At 38.5% G+C, this 20876-nt stretch overlaps 1 protein-coding gene and 1 long non-coding RNA gene across 3 annotated transcripts in view; one reads left to right on the forward strand and one right to left on the reverse strand.

Moving 5' to 3' along the window:
* Nucleotides 1–7922, forward strand: part of DNAJC5B (DnaJ heat shock protein family (Hsp40) member C5 beta) — a 74373-nt gene extending 66451 nt beyond the window's left edge. Inside the window, exon 6 of the mRNA XM_035011255.1 lies at nucleotides 7828–7922. Coding sequence (XP_034867146.1) covers nucleotides 7828–7922 — 95 coding nt within the window. The remainder of the gene's footprint in view (nucleotides 1–7827) is intronic.
* Nucleotides 1–20876, reverse strand: part of LOC118014881 — a 170072-nt gene that overhangs the window by 138772 nt on the left and 10424 nt on the right. The window contains exon 4 of one of the 2 annotated variants that reach the window (XR_004680405.1): nucleotides 7062–7854. The exons of the other annotated variant lie outside the window; for it this stretch is intronic. This is a non-coding gene — a long non-coding RNA (uncharacterized LOC118014881). Of the gene's footprint in view, nucleotides 1–7061; nucleotides 7855–20876 lie in introns of those variants that run through there. 2 annotated transcript variants of the gene reach the window in all.

The following is a 20876-nucleotide window of genomic DNA, read 5'->3' on the forward strand; positions in this document are numbered from 1 at the left end:
TTGAGTAGTTTCCACTTGTTTGCCATTACAAACAATGCTGCTATGAATGTTCGTGTACGTGTCTTCTGGTGCATGAGTGCTAGGAGTGAATACCTTAGTCAAAGCGTTTGTACAAGTATACCTTATTAGATGATGCCAAGTTGTTCTGCAAAATTGTTGCACTAATATCCATTCCTACTAACAGTTAATAAGAGTTGCTCCTGTTGCTCCACATCCTTGACATCACCAGACTAATTGTGTGTCACACTGGTGGGTGGGAAATGGTATACTACTGTGGTTCTAATTTTTGTCTCCTTGATTACTAATAAAGTTGAACATCTTTTTATATGCTTATTTTTCATTTGAGTTTCTCCTTCTATGAATTGCCTATTCAAATCTTTTGCAGATTTTTATTATATCTATCTTTTTCTAATTTTTTAAAAAGATTTTATTTATTTATTTGACACAGAGAGAGAGCACAAGCAGGGGGAGCAGCAGAGGGAGAGGGAGAACCAGGCTCCCCAAGGAGCAGGGAGCCCGATGTGGGGCTCAATGTGGGGCTCGATGCAGGACTCAATCCCAGGACTCTGGGATCATGACCCAAGCCGAAGGCAGTCGCTTAACCAACTGAGCCACCCAGGTGCCCCTAACTGATTTTTTATATTCGGGTTTAACTCTTACATTTATTCCTGAATATCAATTTTTATATAAGTAATTATAATTATATAATTATATATTAGTTTTCTACTTGTTTTTCAGAAATGTACTTTTTTAAACATTGATTTTGAATTAAAGAAACTAGCTAAACTCTCCATTTCCAATTATTTATCTGTAAATTCTTCAGGGTTTCTATATAACTGATCAAAATTGGATCCTAATTATGAGTCTTGCTGTAGGTTTTTGATCAGGTTAAGAAAATAGTCTTCTATTCCTTTTTTGTTAGAACTTTATCATGAGTGTGAAATTTTATCAAATATTTTTTCTTCACCAATTGAGATGGTCATGATTTTTCTCCTTTAATCTGTTAATATGAAGAAATATATAAATTGTTTTTCCAAAGGTAAGATAATCTTGTATTCTGAGATTAAACCCAATGCAGTCATAATGTATTAACTATTTTATTTTTTGATGAAATGGGTTTGCTGATATTTTGTTTTAGATGTTTGTATCTATGTTAATGATTGAGGTTGGTCTACATTTTCCTTTCTCAAACTTTCCTTATAGGGTTCTATACCAAGATTCTGCCTCATGAAATAAATTAGAAACTACTCCTTCTTTTTAAACTTTTCTTAAAGAGTTTATGCATTATTGGATTTATTTCTACAACATTTTGCAGGACTTTCTGGGCTAATGTGCAATTGTACAAATTTTAAATTATTGATTCAATGTATTAATGTTTATAGGCCATTTAGATTTGCTATCTTTATTAAAAAACTAGTTTTTTAAAAATTTCCTCTTATTACCTTTCATGCATCTGTAAGATCTGTATTACTGTCCCATTTTTCATTCCTTATATTGGTTATTTCTGCTTTTTTTTTTTCAGCCATTCTACCAGATATTTGAAAATTTAATTGGTCTTCTCAAAAAAAAAACTTTTGGGTTTGATTCTCTTGTATATTTGTTTCTTTTTAATTTTTATTCTTTATTATTTCTCTTAACTTATTGTTAATTTTCTAACTTCTTAATTTTTACACTTAATTTTCAGTGCTTCTTCTTTTGTGATATTAAGCATTTAAGGCTATAAATTTTCCTATACTTATTATATGACCATTTTAGTGTCACACACGTTTTTATATTATTCTTATAATCTGAGTTCTAAATATTTTCTAATTTCCATCATAATTTTTTTCTTTTTTGGAGGGGATGTCTCTCTCTTTTTTTAAAATTTTATTTATTATGTTATGTTAGTCACCATACGATACATCACCAGTTTTCGATGCAGTGATCCACGATTCACTGTTTTTGTACAACACCCAGTGCTCCATGCAGTATGTGCCCTCCTTAATACCCATCACCGGGCTCATTCATCCCCCCACCCTCCTCCCCTCTAAAACTTTCAGTTTGTTTCTCAGAGTCCATAGTGTCTCATGATTCATCTCTCCTTCCAATTTCCCCCCTTCATTTTTCCCTTCCATCTCCTAATATCCTCCATGCTATTCCTTATGTTCCACAAATAAGTGAAACCATATGATAATTGACTTTCTCTGCTTGACTTATTTCACTTAGCATAATCTCCTCCAGTCCCATCCATGTTGATGTAAAAGTTGGGTACTCATCCTTTCTGACGGCTGAGTAATATTCCATTGTATATATGGACCACATCTTCTTTATCCATTCATCTGTTGAAGGGCATCTCGGCTCTTTCCACAGTTTGGCTATTGTGAACATTGCTGCTATGAACATTGGGGTGCATATGGCCCTTCTTTTCACTACATCTGTGTCTTTGGGGTAAATACCCAGTAGTGCAATTGCTGGGTCATAGGGTAGCTCTATTTTTAATTTTTTGAGGCACCTCCACACTGTTTTCCAAAGTGGCTGTACCAACTTGCATTCCCACCAACAGTGTAAGAGGGTTCCCCTTTCTCCACAACCTCTCCAACATTTCTTGTTTCTTGCCTTGTCAATTTTTGCTATTCCAACTGGTGTAAGGTGGTATCTCAATGTGGTTTTGATTTGAATTTCCCTGATGACTAATGATGATGAACATTTTTTTCATATGTCTGTTAGCCATTTGTATGTCTTCTTTAGAGAAGTGTCTGTTCATGTCTTCTGCCCGTTTTTTGACTTGATTATTTGTTTTTTGGGTGTTGAGTTTGAGAAGTTCTTTATAGATCTTGGATACCAGTCCTTTATCTGTAGTGTCATTTGCAAATATCTTCTCCCATTCTGTTGGTTGCCTCTTTGTTTTGTTGACTGTTTCCTTGATGAAGTCCCAGAAGTTCATTTTTGCTTTTGTTTCACTAGCCTTTGGAGATGTATCTTGAAAGAAGTTGCTGTGGCCGATGTCAAAGAGGTTACTGCCTATGTTCTCTTCTAGGATTTTGAAGGATTCCTGTCTCACATATAGGTCTTTCATCCATTTTGAGTTTATCTTTGTGTATGGTGTTAGAGAATGGTCGAGTTTCATTCTTCTGCATGTGGCTGTCCAATGTTCCCAGCACCATTTATTGAAGAGACTGTCTTTTTTTTCCATTGCATATTTTTGCCTGCTTTGTCGAAGATTATTTGACTATAGAGTTGAGGGTCCATATCTGGGCTCTCTATTCTGTTCCATTGGTCTATATGTCTGTTTTTGTGCCAGTACCATGCTGTCTTGGTGATCACAGCTTTGTAATATAGCTTGAAATTGGGCAACGTGATGCCCCCAGCTTTTTCTTTTTCAACATTTCCTTGGCGATTCGGGGTCTTTTCTGATTCCATACAAATTTTAGGATTGTTTGTTCCAGCACTTTGAAAAATGTCATTGGAATTTTGATCAGGATGGCATTGAAAGTATAGATTGCTCTGGGTAGCATAGACATTTTAACAATGTTTATTCTTCAAATCCATGAGCATAGAATGTTTTTCCATCTTTTTTGTGTCTTCCTCAATTTCTTTCATGAGTGTTCTGTGGTTCTGAGTTGTTTTTCCCTGGCCTCCTCTTTTCCCTTTTTGTTTATTAATTGGTCACTAATTCGTTCTTCTGCCTCGCTTACCCTAGCTGTTAGATTATCTAGATTAGATTGGATCTCACTGATTGCATTTTTAAGTTCTGCCAATTCAGCTTTCATTTCTGCCCTTAGAGACTTTGTGTTGCCATTACTTGATTTCTCCATTCTAGCTATTGTCTTCACAATTGCTAGCCTGAATTCCATCTCTGACATCTTGGTTATATCTGAATCCATTTGTAAATCTGTGGCATAAGTCATAGTCTCTGAGTCTTTCCTATTTTGGGGGTTCCTCCTCCTAGTCATTCTGTTGAGGGGTGGTTGAGGGAATGTATGGAGTCCAAATTATTGACCACAACCCAAGCAAGATGCACCTGTTTTCTAGGGAACTTAGGGTTACTGGCCTCTTCGTTTCCCAGCCTGTCTTCTGGGGAAGGGGCCTGCTGCGCTGTTACTCAGGCAACCCTGTTTGGACAGAGTTACCCTGCCCCCTGTGGCTGGGTATGGGCTCAGTGAAAACCGGTTTTGGGGGGCTTTTGTTCTGTTCTGGTGGCTTTCCCTGGCGCCTTTCCATGTCTCTTCCGAGAGTTAGAGCAGACTGCCTCAGAGTGGAGAGATCGCAGTCTGTTCTTCAGTGAGCTCTCCAGGCCACACTCTCTCCGTTTCTGTCTGTGCTGCTATAAACTGCAGCATCCTGGGTTGTGGGACCCTCAGCAAGCCTCCCAGTCCTCGCCTCCAGGTCGGGGCATGTCTCTGCCCTTTGTGCTTCTAAAACCACCAGCCACCCCAGTTCACACATGCAGCCCCACCTCTCCGGGTTTCCATCCGGGGGGCTGCCCTAAAGTCCTTTCCCCATCGTTACCAGTCTGCGAGTCTGTGCCCAGTCCCCAGCATGGGAGGCTATCGCTCACCTGCGGTAGAGGATCCCGACGGCTGGGCTCCCTCCCCCTTCCATTTATCCTCTGATATGTGCCCGGAATCACAGCTCCCCAGTTCGTACCTCGAAACCAACTGCCTGCAAGATTCTGTTTGTGGAGATCCAGATCTATCTTCTTACATCTCAGGCTGATTTTGTGGGTGTTCAGAGTGGTCTGGTAGATATCCAGCTCAATTCTGGGGACCGGTTGGAATAGGGTCCCCTACTCCTCTGCCATCTTTCCCCCACTTCATAATTTTTTCTTTGATCTATAAGTTAGGCCTATATGTGTCTTAATTTGTAAACCTGTGGGGATTTTTCAGGTTATTTTTGTTTGTGTCTAACTTAATTGCGTTGTGATCAGAAATTATGGAAAACATGACTCAATAGTTCAAAATATCTTGAGGCTTGCTTTACATCCTATAACTTAATTTTTATAAATGTTCCACATTGCTTCAAAATAATACATTCTGCATTTTTTAGTTTCACTGTTTCATATATGACTATTAAATAAATCCAATTTATTATATGTACTAGTTTGCTAGGGCTGCTGTTAACAAAGTACCACAGACAGGGTGGCTTAAACAACAGAAATTTATTCTCTCCCAATTCTCGAGGTTAGAAGTCAAAGTTTAAGGTGTGACAGTGTTGAATTCTTGAGGCCTCTCTTCTTGGCATGTAGATGGCCATTTTCTCCTCATGTCTTCACATGGTCTTCCCTCTGTGTATCTATGTCCTAATATCGTCTTATAATGACACCAGTTATATTGAATGAATGCCTACTCTGAGGACCTCATTTTAACTTAATTACCTCTTTAAAGGTGCTCTCTCCAAATATGATTCACATTAGAGGTACTGGGGGTTAGAACTTCAACATATGAACTGAGGGGGGGGGCAGTGTGTGTGACACAATTTAGTCCAGAACACTGTACTTATCAAATGTTTTATATCCTTAAAGAATTTTTTGTTTGCTTCATCAGTTACTGAAAGAAGCATTCAAATCTTCTACTGTGATGATGGATTTCTCTATTTTTCTATAAAGTTCTATCAATTTTGCTTCATGTATTTTGAGGCTATTTTATTAGTGTATATAAGTTTAGAACTTTAATAGCTATTTGGTGAACTGAATATTATATTACATAGTTACTCTTTAGCTCTATCAATGCTTTTTGTCTTTTGCTTTGTTAAAATATAGTTACATTAGCTTTCTCTTTAGTAGTGTTTGTGTGGTAAAGATGTTTACATCTTTTTACTCTCAATTATTTTGCTCTTATATTTTTTTGATGTGTATTTTACAAACAACATATGGTAGGGGGTGGGATTTATTCAGTTTGAGAATATTTTTCTTTTTAAAAAGGTATTAAGTCCATTTTATTTATTATAATTAATGATATATTTTGATTTTTTTTTCTACTAACTTACTCTTTCATGAGAGCTAGTATAGTACAGTTTTTAAAAGACTTAGGAAATACTGCCTAGGTTTGAATACCAGCTCTATTATTGACTACCTGAGTAACGAGGGCTAGATACTTATAATTAGTTATTACTTTATTTTTTTAATTATCACTTTAAATTGACATTTTTTTCTGTTTATTTTTTCTTTTTAATGATAGAATATTTTTTTCATATTTCATTCCTTTCCCTCCTCCAGTTTGGAAATTATATTCTCTGCCCTGTTCTTTTAGGGTAACATTTATCAAGCATACTTGTTATCAAAGTTTAGAATTAATTCTTATCTTTACCCCCTCCTGAACAATATAAGAACTTTTTAACATTTTAACTCTGATCACTTCCTTTTTCATTTATACACTATTCTTGTATTCTAGTTTTATCTTAATTTTAAGTCTCCTAAATTATTATTATTGCTGTATACAGTCAATAAACCCTTATTTTTATTCATATACCTACCATTTTCTTTACCAATCATTCCTTTTTACAGCACAAATTTTCCATCTACTAATACTTTTTTTGTGCCTGAATTACAGCTTTTAAGCTGAATCTATTGGTGGCACAATTTCCATTTTTATTGTCTGAAAATTCTTCATGTCCTTTAACCTCTTTCATGTTTATTTTTGTGTTTCTCTGTGTGACATTCTGATTAACCTCCTCAGATCTGTCTTCCACTTCATTAATTCTCTCTTTAGCTGTTAAACCCATTCATCAGGTTTTGAAATTTTCAGATATTTTGATCTCAAGTTCTTTTGTATTAGTTTCAAAATCCACTTGATCACTTAAACACATATAATTTTTTTTTTTTTAATTCTGTGTCTTTAAAGTGAGGGATTTGAAGTCTTTCTGAGTCTGATTTGGCCTTCTATTGTTTCTACTAGCTCTCAGTGTGCATTGTTTTTGTGTGTAATCTTTCACTCTTTCCTTCTCAATATTTCAATCTCTCTCTCTCGCTCTCTCTCCCTGTTTTTTACTGAGTTCATGTTTCTTACAATTTTTTAGTTATTTTTTGAGGGTCTCTATTTCTCTAACTCTATCTCCCCTATCTTTCTATTCATTTTTACCTTGAGTTCATGTGTTTTAGCAATATTGCAGTGATTCTTTGAGATCTGGGTTGAAGATGGGGCCATCCTCTTCTGGTAGGTGCTTGGGAGCACATCTTATACTGGACCATTTTAAATTAAACTATCAGCTTGCAATTTCTTAGAATATATATTTAAATTTGGTCTGCCAATATGTGTGCTCATTGGCTTGCCATTAAATATTTGTAGGGGAGTTCTTTCTTCTTTTACCTCAGCACCAAAACTCAGGACTAACAAATGTCCTTGTAGATATAGGGGTATGGTGATTTAGAGAGTGCATAACCATTTTGGATACTAGCTTTATGTGGGGAGCTTCCTATTAAACTGTCATCTAAGCAAGCTCTGGGCTTTGACCTCTCTCCCAACCAGGGCCATATATGTAATTGTACACTGAACAACTTTAAGAGGCATTTTTAATACAGATATACACTAGGGTCTATGTGATGGATCTGTCCTCATCCCCACAGGATGGTGAAAACTAAAGTTCAGGTTCACCAGGTTCAGCAATTGCCTGAACTTGAAAGTTGGTTTCAGTGCTTTCGTTTTCTAATTCCATAACTGACAGAACTTAACTGAAGAGTAAAACAGTGTCTCCTCTCTTTTGAAATCCTTTAAAGGGCAGGCATCCTCAATATCTTATGAAATGAATTGGTTTGTCAATCATCATTTCAACAAAAATATCCACCACTTGCCCCACTAAAGGAAATGTAACATGATCAGACGGTGTTTATTGCTTTGCTTTGTTTATTTTTAGATGTGGACTTTCCAGTTGTTCTCCAGCCTACAAATGCAAATGAGAAAACACAGCTAATCAGAGAAGGACCTCGAAGTTATTGCACAGACTCTTAATATTGAGACCATTGAGGGTCCACAGTACCCCGTCTTGGTTAAACCATGTCACCAGGTGGTCATGGGTGGGGCAGGGTAAAGGATGTGAAATGCTGTGAACTTTTCCACATTCGTATTTTATTTTTTAGGTTAGGGAAAGATGATCGCTACATAATTTTCTCAGTATGCAGTCTCAATCTTTGAGTAGAATTCCTAATGAAACACATTCCATTTTGATGAATAAAAGCCTGAAGAGTTGTTTTATGCTCCTTGCATGAGGTAAGATGGTGGCACTGGACAAGTTTCATGAGCCTGCCCTTTATGTGACCCAGATCTAATTCCTTACAGACAAAAGTAGCATTCCAAACAGAAGCCACTTTCATCTATCTAACAATACAATATTCCTATCTGCCACAAATATCATCAGCAAAATACACATGGAAACTTAAGAGGAATTTTTTGTGTGTGTGGAGATCTTTTCCTGCCGATATTTAATATGGCTACAGAAATATTTCAAGAGGCAGGAAGAAATTATTAGGTAAAAAAGACAAATCACTTAATTTTAAAGTATATCTTTGAAAGATTAAAAGTTGTTATTTACTGAAAACTGATGAGTAAAACCAGGAAGAAACAGGTTTTGTGTACTTTTAGACTGGCATAAAAAAACAAAAACAAAATCTCAACCTGGTCAAATGGTATAAATGATCCAGAAAATCATACTGAGTCCAAACCAGCCCCCCAAAATATGATGACCATTTTTAAGTAAAAACATTTTTTGTACAACTGACCTAGATTAGACAGCAAGGAAAAGAAACATGTAAGGTAAAAGGTAGAATTCTAAACTCTACAGCCTAACTTTAGATTTAAAGGCATATTATTTACCCCATTTTTGGTGGGAATAATTACATTTACCAGAAAATGCTCAGCTCTGTGCATATTGAACAATTAAGGTCAAAGGTCATGTCTGCATTTACTGTTTGATCCTTATATTCATTATGTGGTCAAAGCCATGTCCTAAAACCATGTTCTAAAATAGTACAGAAAGTGTTTTTTCTTAGTTCTTTATATAATATTGTAGTTTTCAAGATCTTGTTATGTTTTTATGTAATATTGCATGAAATGCCATTTTTTTTTTGTTTCTTATTCCCACCATCACCAAATTACAGTCAAATAATCCTAAAATACACATTGTAAGTGAAAATTGGTGTTACAGCTCTGACAGTTCTGAAGTCATTAAAATTCTGCTTTAACTCTTGAGTTACTGGAATTTTTTTTAATTGACAATCAAGTACGAAAAGCCCTGGTTGGAAAGTTAGGAAAGCTGGTTCTAATCTAAACTCTTGCTACCTAGCCCTGTGACCAAGTGAGATGAGAATTATGGCTAATTGCTGACTCCATTTTCCTATTTGCTCTGATCACCTTCCAAGTTGCTGTGAGACAAGATGAAATAGCTGAGGTAAAAGTACTCTACAAAGCCAAGTGTTTGACAAATACTGAGGTGGTTTTACATGAATCTATATGTTTATACACAGACAAATATAATGTGACTTCTTATGTAGATAAACTCTTACCCCAAAACCCATGAGGATACCTAGTACTAACAGTGACCAGCAAGTGCTTGGAACTCTATATTCAACAAACAAGTGCTACTTTCCATTTGAAGGGAACATAAGATAAATAGCCCTATCTGTGAATAATTTGAGCCACTACATTTCCTTCCTGGAGTCTTTTTAAGCAAAAAGGTCAGGTCTATTTTTGAATTGCAGCCTGTAAATCACAAACTTCCTTTTTCTCTCCCAGACCTCATTTTTCTTACATGGAATTTTTTACTTCTGCTCCCAGCTTGTCCAGAGAGCTAGTACAAGAGTAGAAAGATGAGAACAGGGCATGAATCAGAATCAGAATCAGATGGTGGAATTAAATTCATAAGGGGATTCTTATTAATGTTCTCCATCAAGGGCTAATTACTGGGTATAATCATGTGTGGTAAATGTTAAGGACATGAATGTGTATGAATGACGAAATGAATCTACAGAATGCCCCTTAGCTACATAGAAACAAGGATCAACTCTCCATCGAAGAGAGGCCACTTAGGCATCATGTTGGGGGTCAACTGAAGCTGCCATCCAGAGTCACCTGTGGTTATTCTGAATCCATAAGCATCTTAGCAAAGAAGCACCAAGAAGAAACATGCTCACCATGAACCAGCACTTCAATGGCTTACTACCTAGTCCTGGGCTCCAGGTTACCAGAGTAAGGGATTTTGTATAAGGTTTCAAAGTTCATCCATTTATTTTTTGCTGTTTTACATAAGAACATAATAAAAAAAAAAGTATGCCTTTTTCTTTACCAAAATACACATACCTTAATTCTTTGAGAATAAATGACATTCTATTTCTACATTTTAAATGGTATGGATGCTAAAACACATTTGATGTTTCCGAGCCTGGAAATACACCCACCTGGTAGTATATTGCTTGATTTTTTGATCTACACAGAGGGTTCCAATTAGGGCTACATAATCTTTGTGACTGGCACAGTGATGCCCCCTCCGAGATGTACTTATCCTAACTCCCAGAAATAGTGACTATATCACCTTTTATGGCAAAAGGCACTTGGCAGATGTCATTGTTAAGGATTCTGAGATAGGGAGATTATCCTGGATTATCCAAGTGGGCACGATCTAATCACATGGCTCCTCAAAAATGGAGAATCTTCCCTGGCTATGAGAGAGATGTGACTATAGAAGAATGATCAGAGGGGTGCCTGAGTGGCTCAGGTCCCAGAGTCCTGGGATTGAGCCCCACACTGGGCTCCTTGCTTAGTGGGGAGTCTGCTTCTCCCTCTCCCTCTCCCTCTGTCTCCTGTCTCTCACTCTCTATCTCAAATAAATAAATAAAATCTTAAAAAAAAAAAAAAGGAATCGTCAGAGATATGCTTTGAAGTTCGAGGAGGAAAGGGACCATAAACTAAGGTATGCAGACAACCTCTAAAAGCTGGAAAACTTAAAGAAATGGATTCTGCTCTAAAGCCTCCAAAAAAAGAAATGCAGCCCTGCCACCACCTTGATTTTTGCCCAATGACACCCATGTCAAACTTCTGACCTTCAGATTGTATGAGTTTAACACTAAGTCAGTGCTCCTCACTTGTTTCTTTATTGTCCTCACTCCTTATTCTAGATTTCTTTTTTTTCATCCCTTCATCCTGAGTGAGTGTCTAACTTCATTTTCTCCTGTCCCTTCCATTCCCTGTTTCTCAGTGCTCCATCTCCTTTCCTGTTCTTCTCCCTTCTTCCACTCCTACCTTTCTTCCATTTGACTCTCACCCCTCTGTTTTAGTCTCCTAATCTCTCTGCTGGCCAGTAGCAACTCCATCTCCACAATTTACTGGTCTTTTACATGAATTGAGCTATTGTAAATCTACCCCCCAACCGGTAGGGCAGGGAGAGATAGCAAAAAATAGTCCAGGTAACAATATTCTTAAAGGAATGTCTCCCCCCCTACCCCCGCCAAATTCAAGCACAAATAATCATAATGCTAATAGGCCAAAGGGGAACAGAAGTATTTTTTCAAACAATTCTGAGTATATTAACAAATAAATATAATTCATATTGACCACATTCATTATTTGAATGCATGGCAAGGTAATTTGAGACATTAATTTTGTTTTGTCCTTAGTAAGACTCAAAGGAATAAGGGCTCTCCTTCTGAGATTCCATATTAAAAAGGTCACTTCCTTGCTACCATGACCTTGGAGGTTAAAAACGAAGGTAGAGAGACACCTGGAAAACCACCACCCAGGCTTTTGTTTGGGTGCTTGGGCTGTGAGAAGGGCTGTTAGAAAGATGTATGCTGAAATTTGAGGAAGAGAAGTAGCCCCATCATGAGGGACATCTAGACTAAAGATGGGTTGGGAGTTTGGGGAGGAATTCCCAGAGTACCCCAGACTTGTGTCTGTTAGAATAGGCAGTTAGATTCTAACAGGATACCTGAAGCCTAGCAATGAGGAAGCCATGGCCAGCTATCAGGAAAGTCAGAGGCCTGTCCTGGTAGCACTCCACTAAGAAGCCATATCAAAGCATGCAGGCCCAAGATGGTGGGTGCCATGACAGGAAACTCCCGACCAAATAAGGAAGAAAAAGCCAAAACCCTGCTTCCAAGAAATCCCTGCCCCAAGTAAGGAATATTGCACTCCCTAGTTGGCAACGGTCAATAAAAGATAGAAACCCAAACCCCAGGGTGCGCAGCTCTCTCTTCAGGTTGCCTGCTCTAACATCTGGAGAATATACTTGAGCTTTAATAAACTTCACACTTGTGTCACTCATCCACTGTGTTGTGTCTGTCCTTGAATTCTTTCTCATGAGGAAGCCAAGAACCTTCAGCATCATCTTTGTGATGGGCTGGGTCAAGGCCCCAGGGCCCAGGGTCTCCCCAGTTCACTGGTAACATGCCCACAGGGGAGAGCCCCTCTGATGAGATAGCACTTGGATGCCTGGGTGACAAAATTAAATTTTGGCTTCTTAGCCATAGCAAAAGATTCCTGTACCCACACCTGGCCCCTCAAAGGAACCATGTAGGGTTGGACACAGAGACCTAAGGAGCAACCAGGCTGGAGTAAGATGAGGGGTTGGAAACATACTTGGAGGAGGAAGACAGAAACCCTGAGGACCCCAAACATCCCTAGGAAGTGGGGGGTAGGGCGGGGGGACTCTCAAAATGTGGCTGAGGTGAAATTTCAAACTACCTTGTTAAACTTCAACTCTGAGTCAGAATTAATTTAGAACATATAACGTATTGAGACCATGAAGAGGCTTCCCCAAGATCTTTTCTCAAATGTCACTTCTTCATACGCTTTCCCAGACCACCCTGCCTAGAACTGTACCCCACCTCATGCTTCCTATTCTATACTTTTTTCCTTAGTGCCTTTCACTAACATACTTTTTAATCTTGCTTATTGTTGTCTCCCACACCATGAAGGCAAAGATTTTTGGCTGTTTTTGTGTCCTGTTGAATCCCCAATGTTTAAAATAATGCCTGACACATGATAGACAGCCTGGGAATATTTGTTAAATGAGTAAATGTTTAACCTGTATCATAGAATAGAGAAATTCCTACCTGCTAGAAATGCAAAAGCTGCTAGAATCTTTAGTTTTCAGGGAGGTTTAGTATATTATTTTTTGGATATTACTATGAACAACTTAATTATTATAAAATTAATGGTAGCTTGGCACCCAATCAAGCCTCTGACCCAATTACAGCATTATCTTTTTTAAAAACTTCAGCACGAGGGGGAGGGGGAGCAAGTTGGCAGAGGAGTAGGAAACCTAAATTTCGTCTGGTCCCAGGAATTCAGCTAGATAGGGATCAAACCATTCTGAACACCTACGAACTCAACAGGAGATTGAAGAAAAGAATAGCAACAACTCTCTGAACAGAAAAGCGACCACTTTCTGGAAGATAGGATGTGCGGAGAAGTGAATCCCAGGCGATACTCGGGAAGACAGATGGTGGGGGAGGGGGCCTCCGACGGCCGATTCCGGCAAGTGATAGAGCAGCAGAGCACAAAATCGGAACTTTTAGAAGTTTGCTCCGCTGAGGGATGTCGCTCCAGTGGCTAAGCGTGGGGTGGAACCCTCGCTGGGACAGTGTGGTCTCGGGACCCTCGGGGTCACAGAAAGACCGGGGGTGCCTGAGTGTGACAGAGCTCCCAGGTATCAGAGCAGGGAAGCCGGCTGCAGAGACAGAGCCGAGGAGTGGGCTCTCAGCTCGGGGTTGCCATAAACCATGATCCGGGGCACAGTTGGGCCACTGCTCCTCCAGCAGGGACCCAACAAGCGGCAGATCCAGGGGGACTCCCCTTCCTCCCCCGGGAGGAGCGGTGGGGAGCACACCGCAGGGATCTGTTGGATTTGGAGACTCCATACGGGTCAGGTGCCAGAGATAGAAACGCTCTGTCACAGGCTGGGTGAGCACACAGTGCAGCCGGAGACCAGGGAGACGGGAGTGACTGACTGCTTTTCTCTGGGGGCTCACTGAGGAGTGGGGCCCGAGTTCTTGGCTCCTCCGGGGCAGAGATTGGGAGGCTGTCACTTTCACTCTTGTCCTCCAAAGCCGTAGGGAAAGCTTGCAGGGAACAAAAGCTCCCGAAAGCAAACCCGAGCAGATTACTTAGCCTGGCTTGGCAAGGGCGGGGCAATTCCACCTCCGGCAAAGACATTTGGGAACCACGGCAACAGGCCCCTCCCCCAGAAGATCAGCAAAAACAGCCAGCCAACACCAAATTTACCAATCAATGAGAACAGCAGAATGCCAGCACTAGGGGAATACTGCACATAGAATTCATGGCTTTTTTTCCCATGATTCTTTAGTCTTTCAAAGTTAATTTTTTTAATTTTCTTTTACTTTTTTTTTTAATTTTTCTTTTTCCCTTTTTCAACCAATATCTTATCAATCCCCTTTTTTAAAAAATCTTTTTTATTTTTCATTTTTAGAATCATATTCATCCCTTCATAGTAGTTAAACTTATTTTTGATATATATATATATAAGTTGGTCTTTCTTTAAAATTTTGGGATACAGTTTCTTCTAACAGACCAAAATATACCCTAAATCTCTAGTGTATGGCTTTGTTCTAGTCTCCTGCCTGATCACATTCTCTCCCCCCCTTTTTTTAATCCTCTTCTTTCTTTTCTCAAACAACTTCTTTTCAATTCCTTTTATAAAATCCTTTAAAAATTTCATCATCTTTACAGTCATATTCCATCCCTTCATTGTATTTACCCTTATTTTTGTACATATATAAGCTTTTCTTTCTTTAAAATTTGGGAGGCACTTTCTTCTAACACACCAAAATACACCCAAAATCTAGTGTGTGGCACTGATCTATGCACCAGCCTGATCATATTTGATCATATTCAGGTTTTTTTTTGTTGTTTGGTTGGTTTTTTTTTATCTTTTTCTTTTTTCTTTCTTTCCCTTTCTTTTCCCCCAGTTTCGGATCTCTTCTGATTTGTTTAGTGTATATTTTTCTGGGGTTGTTGTTACCCTTTTAGCATTTTGTTCTCTCATTCATCTATTCTCCTCTGGACAAAATGACAAGATGGAAAAAATCACCTCAAAAAAAAAAACAAGAGGCAGTACCGACTGCCAGGGACCTAATTAATATGGACATTAGTAAGATGTCAGAACTAGAGTTCAGGATGACGATTTTAAAGATACTAGCTGGGCTTAAAAAAAGCATGGAAGATATTAGAGAAACCCTTTCTGGAGAAATAAAAGAACAAAAAATCTAACCAAGTCGAAATCAAAAAGGCTATTAATGAGGTGCAATCAAAAATGGGGGCTCTAACTGCTAGGATAAATGAGGCAGAAGAGAGAATTAGTGATATAGAAGATGACAGAATGATAAAAATGATTGAAAATAAAGAAGCTGAGCAAAAGAGAGATAAACAACTACTGGATCACGAGGGGAGAATTCAAGAGATAAGTGATACCATAAGATGAAACAATATTAGAATAATTGGGATCCCAAAAGAAGAAGAAAGAGAGAGAGGGGCAGAAGGTATATTGGAGCAAATTATAGCAGAGAACTTCCCTAATTTGGGGAAGGAAACAGGCATCAAGATCCAGGAGGCACAGAGAACCCCCCTCAAAAACAATAAAAATAGGTCAACACCCCAACATCTAATAGTAAAACTTAGGAGTCTCAGAGACAAAGAGAAAACCCTGAAAGCAGCTCAGGACAAGAGATCTGTAACCTACAATGGTAGAAACATTAGACTGGCAACAGACCTATCCGCAGACACCCAGCAGGCCAGAAAGGACTGGCATGATATATTCAGAGCACTAAATGAGAAAAATATGCAGCCAAGAATGCTATATCCAGCTAGGCTGTCATGGAAATAGAAGGAGAGATAAAAAGCTTCCAGGACAAACAAAAACTAAAGGAATTTGCAAACATGAAACCAGCTCTACAAGAAATATTGAAAGGGGTCCTCTAAGCAAAGAGAGCCTAAAAGTAACATAGACCAGGAAGGAACACAGACAATACACAGTAACAGTCACCTTACAGGCAATACAATGGCACTAAATTCATATCTTTCAACAGTTACCCTGAATGTAAATGGGCTACATGCCCCAATCAAAAGACACAGGCTATCAGATTGGATAAAAAAACAAGACCTATCGATATGCTGTCTGTAAGAGACTCATTTGAGACCCAAAGACATCCCCAGATTGAAAGGGAGGGGGTGGAAAAACATTTACCATGCTAATGGACACCAAAAGAAAGCTGGGGTGGCAATCCTTATATCAGACAAATTAGATTTTAAACCAAAGACTATAATAAGAGATGAGGAAGGACACTATATCATACTTAAAGGGTCTATCCAACAAGAAGATCTAACAATTGTAAATCTCTATGCCTCTAACATGGGAGCAGCCAATTATATAAGCCAATTAATAACAAAAGCAAAGAAACACATCGACAACAATACAATAATAGTGGGGGACTTTAACACCTCCCTCACTGAAATGGACAGATCGTCTAAGCAAAAGATCAATAAGGAAATAAAGACTTTAAATGATACACTGGACCAAATGGACTTCACAGATATATTCAGAACATTCCATCCTAAAGCAACAGAATACACATTCTTCTCTAGTGCCTATGGAACATTCCCCAGAATAAATCACATCCTAGGTCACAAATCAGGTCTCAACCGGTACCAAAAGATTGGGATCATTCCCTGCATATTTTCAGACCACAACGCTTTGAAACTAGAACTCAATCACAAGAGGAAAGTCAGAAAGAACTCAAATACATGGAGGCTAAAGAGCATCCTACTAAAGAATGAATGAGTCAACCAGGAAATTAAAGAAGAATTTTTAAAAAATCATGGAAACAAATGAAAATGAAAACACAACTGTTCAAAATCTTTGGGATGCAGCAAAGGCAGCCCTAAGAGGAAAGTATATAACAAAACAAGCCTTACTCAAGAAACAAGAAAGGTCTCATATACACAGCCTAACCCTACACCTAAAGGAGCTGGAGAAAGAACAGCAAATGAAGCCTAAACCCAGAAGAAGAAGAGATATAATAAAGATCAGAGCAGAAATCAATGAAATAGAAACCAAAAGAACAGAAGAACAGATCAACAAAACTAGGAGCTGGTTCTTTGAAAGAATTAACAAGATTGATAAACCCCTGGCCAGACTTATCCAAAAGAAAAGAGAAAGGACCCAAATAAATAAAATAATGAATGAAAGAGGAGAGATCACAACCAACACCAAAGAAATACAAACAATTATAAGAACATATTATGAGCAACTCTATGGCAGCAAATTAGATAACCTGGAAGAAATGGATGCATTCTTAGAGATGTATCAACTACCAAAACTGAACCAGGAAGAAATAGAAAACCTGAACAGACCTATAACCACTAAGGAAATTGAAGCAGTCATCAAAAATCTCCCAACAAAAAGCCCAGGACCAGATGGCTTCCCAGGGGAATTCTACCAAACATTTAAAGAAGAATTAATACCTATTCTTCTGAAACTGTTCCAAAAAACAGAAATGGAAGGAAAACTTCCAAACTCGTTTTATGAGGCCACCATTACCTTAATCCCAAAATCAAAAAAGACCCCACCAAAAAGAATTACAGACCAATATCCTTGATGAACCTGGATGCAAAAATTCTCACCAAAATACTAGCCAAGAGGATCCAACAGTACATTAAAAGGATTATTCACCATGACCAAGTGGGATTTATCCCTGGGCTGCAGGGTTGGTTCAACATCCGCAAATCAATCAATGTGATACAATACATTAATAGAAGAAAGAACAAGAACCATATGATCCTCTCAATAGTTGCAGAAAAAGCATTTGACAAAGTACAGCATCCTTTCTTGATCAAAACCCTTCACAGTGTAGGGATAGAGGGTACATACCTCAATATCATAAAAGCCATCTATGAAAAACCCACAGTGAATATCATTCTCAATGGGGAAAAACTGAGAGCTTTCCCCCTAAGGTCAGGAACACGGCAGGGATGTCCACTATCACCACTGTTGTTCAACATAGTATTAGAAGTCCTAGCCACAGCAATCAGACAACAAAAAGAAATAAAAGGCATCCGAATCTGCAAAGAAGAAGTCAAACTCACTCTTTGCAGATGATAGGATACTTTATGTGGAAAACCCAAAAGACTTCACCCCAAAACTGCTAGAACTCATACAGGAATTCAGTAAAGTGTCAGGATATAAAATCAATGCACAGAAATCAGTGGCATTCCTATACACCAACAACAAGACAGAAGAAAGAGAAATTAAGGAGTTGATCCCATTTACAACTGCACCCAAAACCATAAGATACCTAGGAATAAATCTAATCAAAGAGGCAAAGAATCTGTACTCAGGAAACTATAAAATACTCATGAAAGAAATTGAGGAAGACACAAAGAAATGGAAAAATGTTCCATGCTCATGGATTGGAAGAACAAATATTGTGAAGATGTCAATGCTACCTAGAGCAATCTACACATTTAATGCAATCCCTATCAAAATACCATCAACTTTTTTCAAAGAAATGGAGCAAATAATCCTAAAATTTGTATGGAACCAGAAAACACCCTGAATAGCCAGAGGAATATTGAAAAAGAAAAGCAAAGCTGGTGGCATCACAATTCCGGACTTCAAGCTCTATTACAAAGCTGTCATCATCAAGACAGTATGGTACTGGCACAAAAACAGACACTTAGATCAATGGAACAGAATAGAGAGCCCAGAATGGACCCTCAACTCTATGGTCAACTAATCTTCGACAAAGCAGGAAAGAATGTCCAATGAAAAAAGTCTCTTCAACAAATGGTGTTGGGAATTGGACAGCCACATGCAGAAGAATGAAACTGGACCACTTCCTTACATTACACACAAAAATAGACTCAAAATGGTTGAAAGACCTCAATGTGAGACAGGAGCCCATCAAAATCATAAAGGAGAACATAGGCAGCAACCACTTTGACCTCAGCCACAGGAACTTCTTCCTAGAAACATTGCCAAAGGCAAGGGAAGCAAGGGCAAAAATGAACTATTAGGACTTCATCAAGATAAAAAGCTTTTGCACAGCAAAAGAAACAGTCAACAAAACCAAAAGACAACTGGCAGAATGGGAGAAGATATTTGCAAATGACATATCAGATAAAGGGCTAGTTTCCAAAATCTAGAAAGAACTTATCAAACTCAACACCCAAAGAACAAATAATCCAATCAAGAAATGGGCAGAAGACATGAACAGACATTTTTCCAAAGAAGACATCCAAATGGCCAACAGACACATGAAAAAGTGCTCAACATCGCTCAGCATCAGGGAAATCCAAATCAAAACCTCAATGAGATACCACCTCACACCAGTTAGAATGGCTATAATGAACAAGTCAGGAAACAACACATGTTGGTGAGGATGCGGAGAAAGGGGAACCCTCCTACACTGTTGGTGGGAATGCAAGCTGGTGCAGCCACTCTGGAAAACAGTATGGAGGTTCCTCAAAAAGTTGAAAATAGAGCTACCCTACGACCCAGCAATCGCACTACTGGGTATTTACCCCAAAGATACAAATGTAGTGATCTGAAGGAGTATGTGCACCCCGATGTTTATAGCAGTAATGTCTACGATAGCCAAACTGTGGAAAGAATCCAGATGTCCATCGACAGATGAATGGATAAGAAGATGTGGTATATATACACAATGGAATATTATGCAGCCATCAAAAGGAATGAAATCTTGCCATTTGCAATGACGTGGATAGAACTGGAGGGTGTTATGCTGAGCGAAGTAAGTCAATCAGAGAATGGTAAGTATCATATGATCTCACTGATATGAGGAATTCTTAATCTAAGGAAACAAACTGAGTGTTGCTGGAGTGGTGGGAGGTGGGAGGGATGGAGTGGCTGGGTGATAGACATTGGGGAGGGTATGTCCTATGGTGAGCGCTGTGAATTAAGACTGTTGAATCACAGACCTGTACCTCTGAAACAAATTATACATTATATGTTAAAAAAAATAAAAAAAGAAGAAGATAGCAGGAATGGAAAAATGAAGGGGGGGAAATCAGAGCAGGAGATGAACCATGAGAAATTATGGACTCTGAGAAACAAACTGAGGGTTCTAGAGAGGAGGGGGGTGGGGGATGGGTTAGCCTCTTGATGGGTATTAAAGAGGGCTCATACTGAATGAAGCACTGGGTGTTATAAGCAAACAATGAATCATGAAACACTACATCAAAAACTAATGATGTAATATATGGTGATTAACATAACATAATAAAAAAAAAAAAACTTCAGCACCTGCCCTCCCTTACTCCTCATTGATATGAAGGCAAATCTACTTCCAGAGCACCAGTCCTCCAACAAAGAAAAACCTTTATTTGAGAAACAAAGTCCTCCTCTCCAAAACCCCTCTTTTTCCAGCCTGCACTCCTCCTAAGCACCTAAATAACATTTACCTGTATATTAGTTCTGAGCAGTTCTAGACTACAAAGGGCCAGAAATTTAGATTAAATCATGTATAACCAGTTTCTGTATAACAAAGCCACTTCCAAACTGTAGATGGCTCAAATTAGCAGTGATTTGCAGAATAACATCTTACAGTCAGAGTAAGTTCTGTGCAGTGCTAAAAACGAAGTAGGAACTAATAAATACCTGTTGATTAATTCTTACAACATATGTCATTTCTGAGAAAAGCCTTTCTCCAAAAAGAGACCTAAACATGCTCAGCATCAAATGAATGGGAGTGATACAACTTTCTGGAATTTTCATGCTGTTCAGGGCTGTCCCCAAGAAGCAAAACTAAATTCCCAGAATCAAATCAACAGTAATAGGACAGCTGTTAACACATTCTGCTCGCTACTGGGGCTGCCAACCCAGCTTTCTAATAGCTGAAAATCTTATTATCAACTTCTTCAATGCCTGAGAGCCCCCCA

This window comes from Mirounga leonina, unplaced genomic scaffold (genome assembly GCF_011800145.1).
Source record: "Mirounga leonina isolate KUSES-001 unplaced genomic scaffold, KU_Mleo_1.0 Mir_165, whole genome shotgun sequence".
Classification (NCBI taxonomy): Eukaryota; Metazoa; Chordata; class Mammalia; order Carnivora; family Phocidae; genus Mirounga; species Mirounga leonina.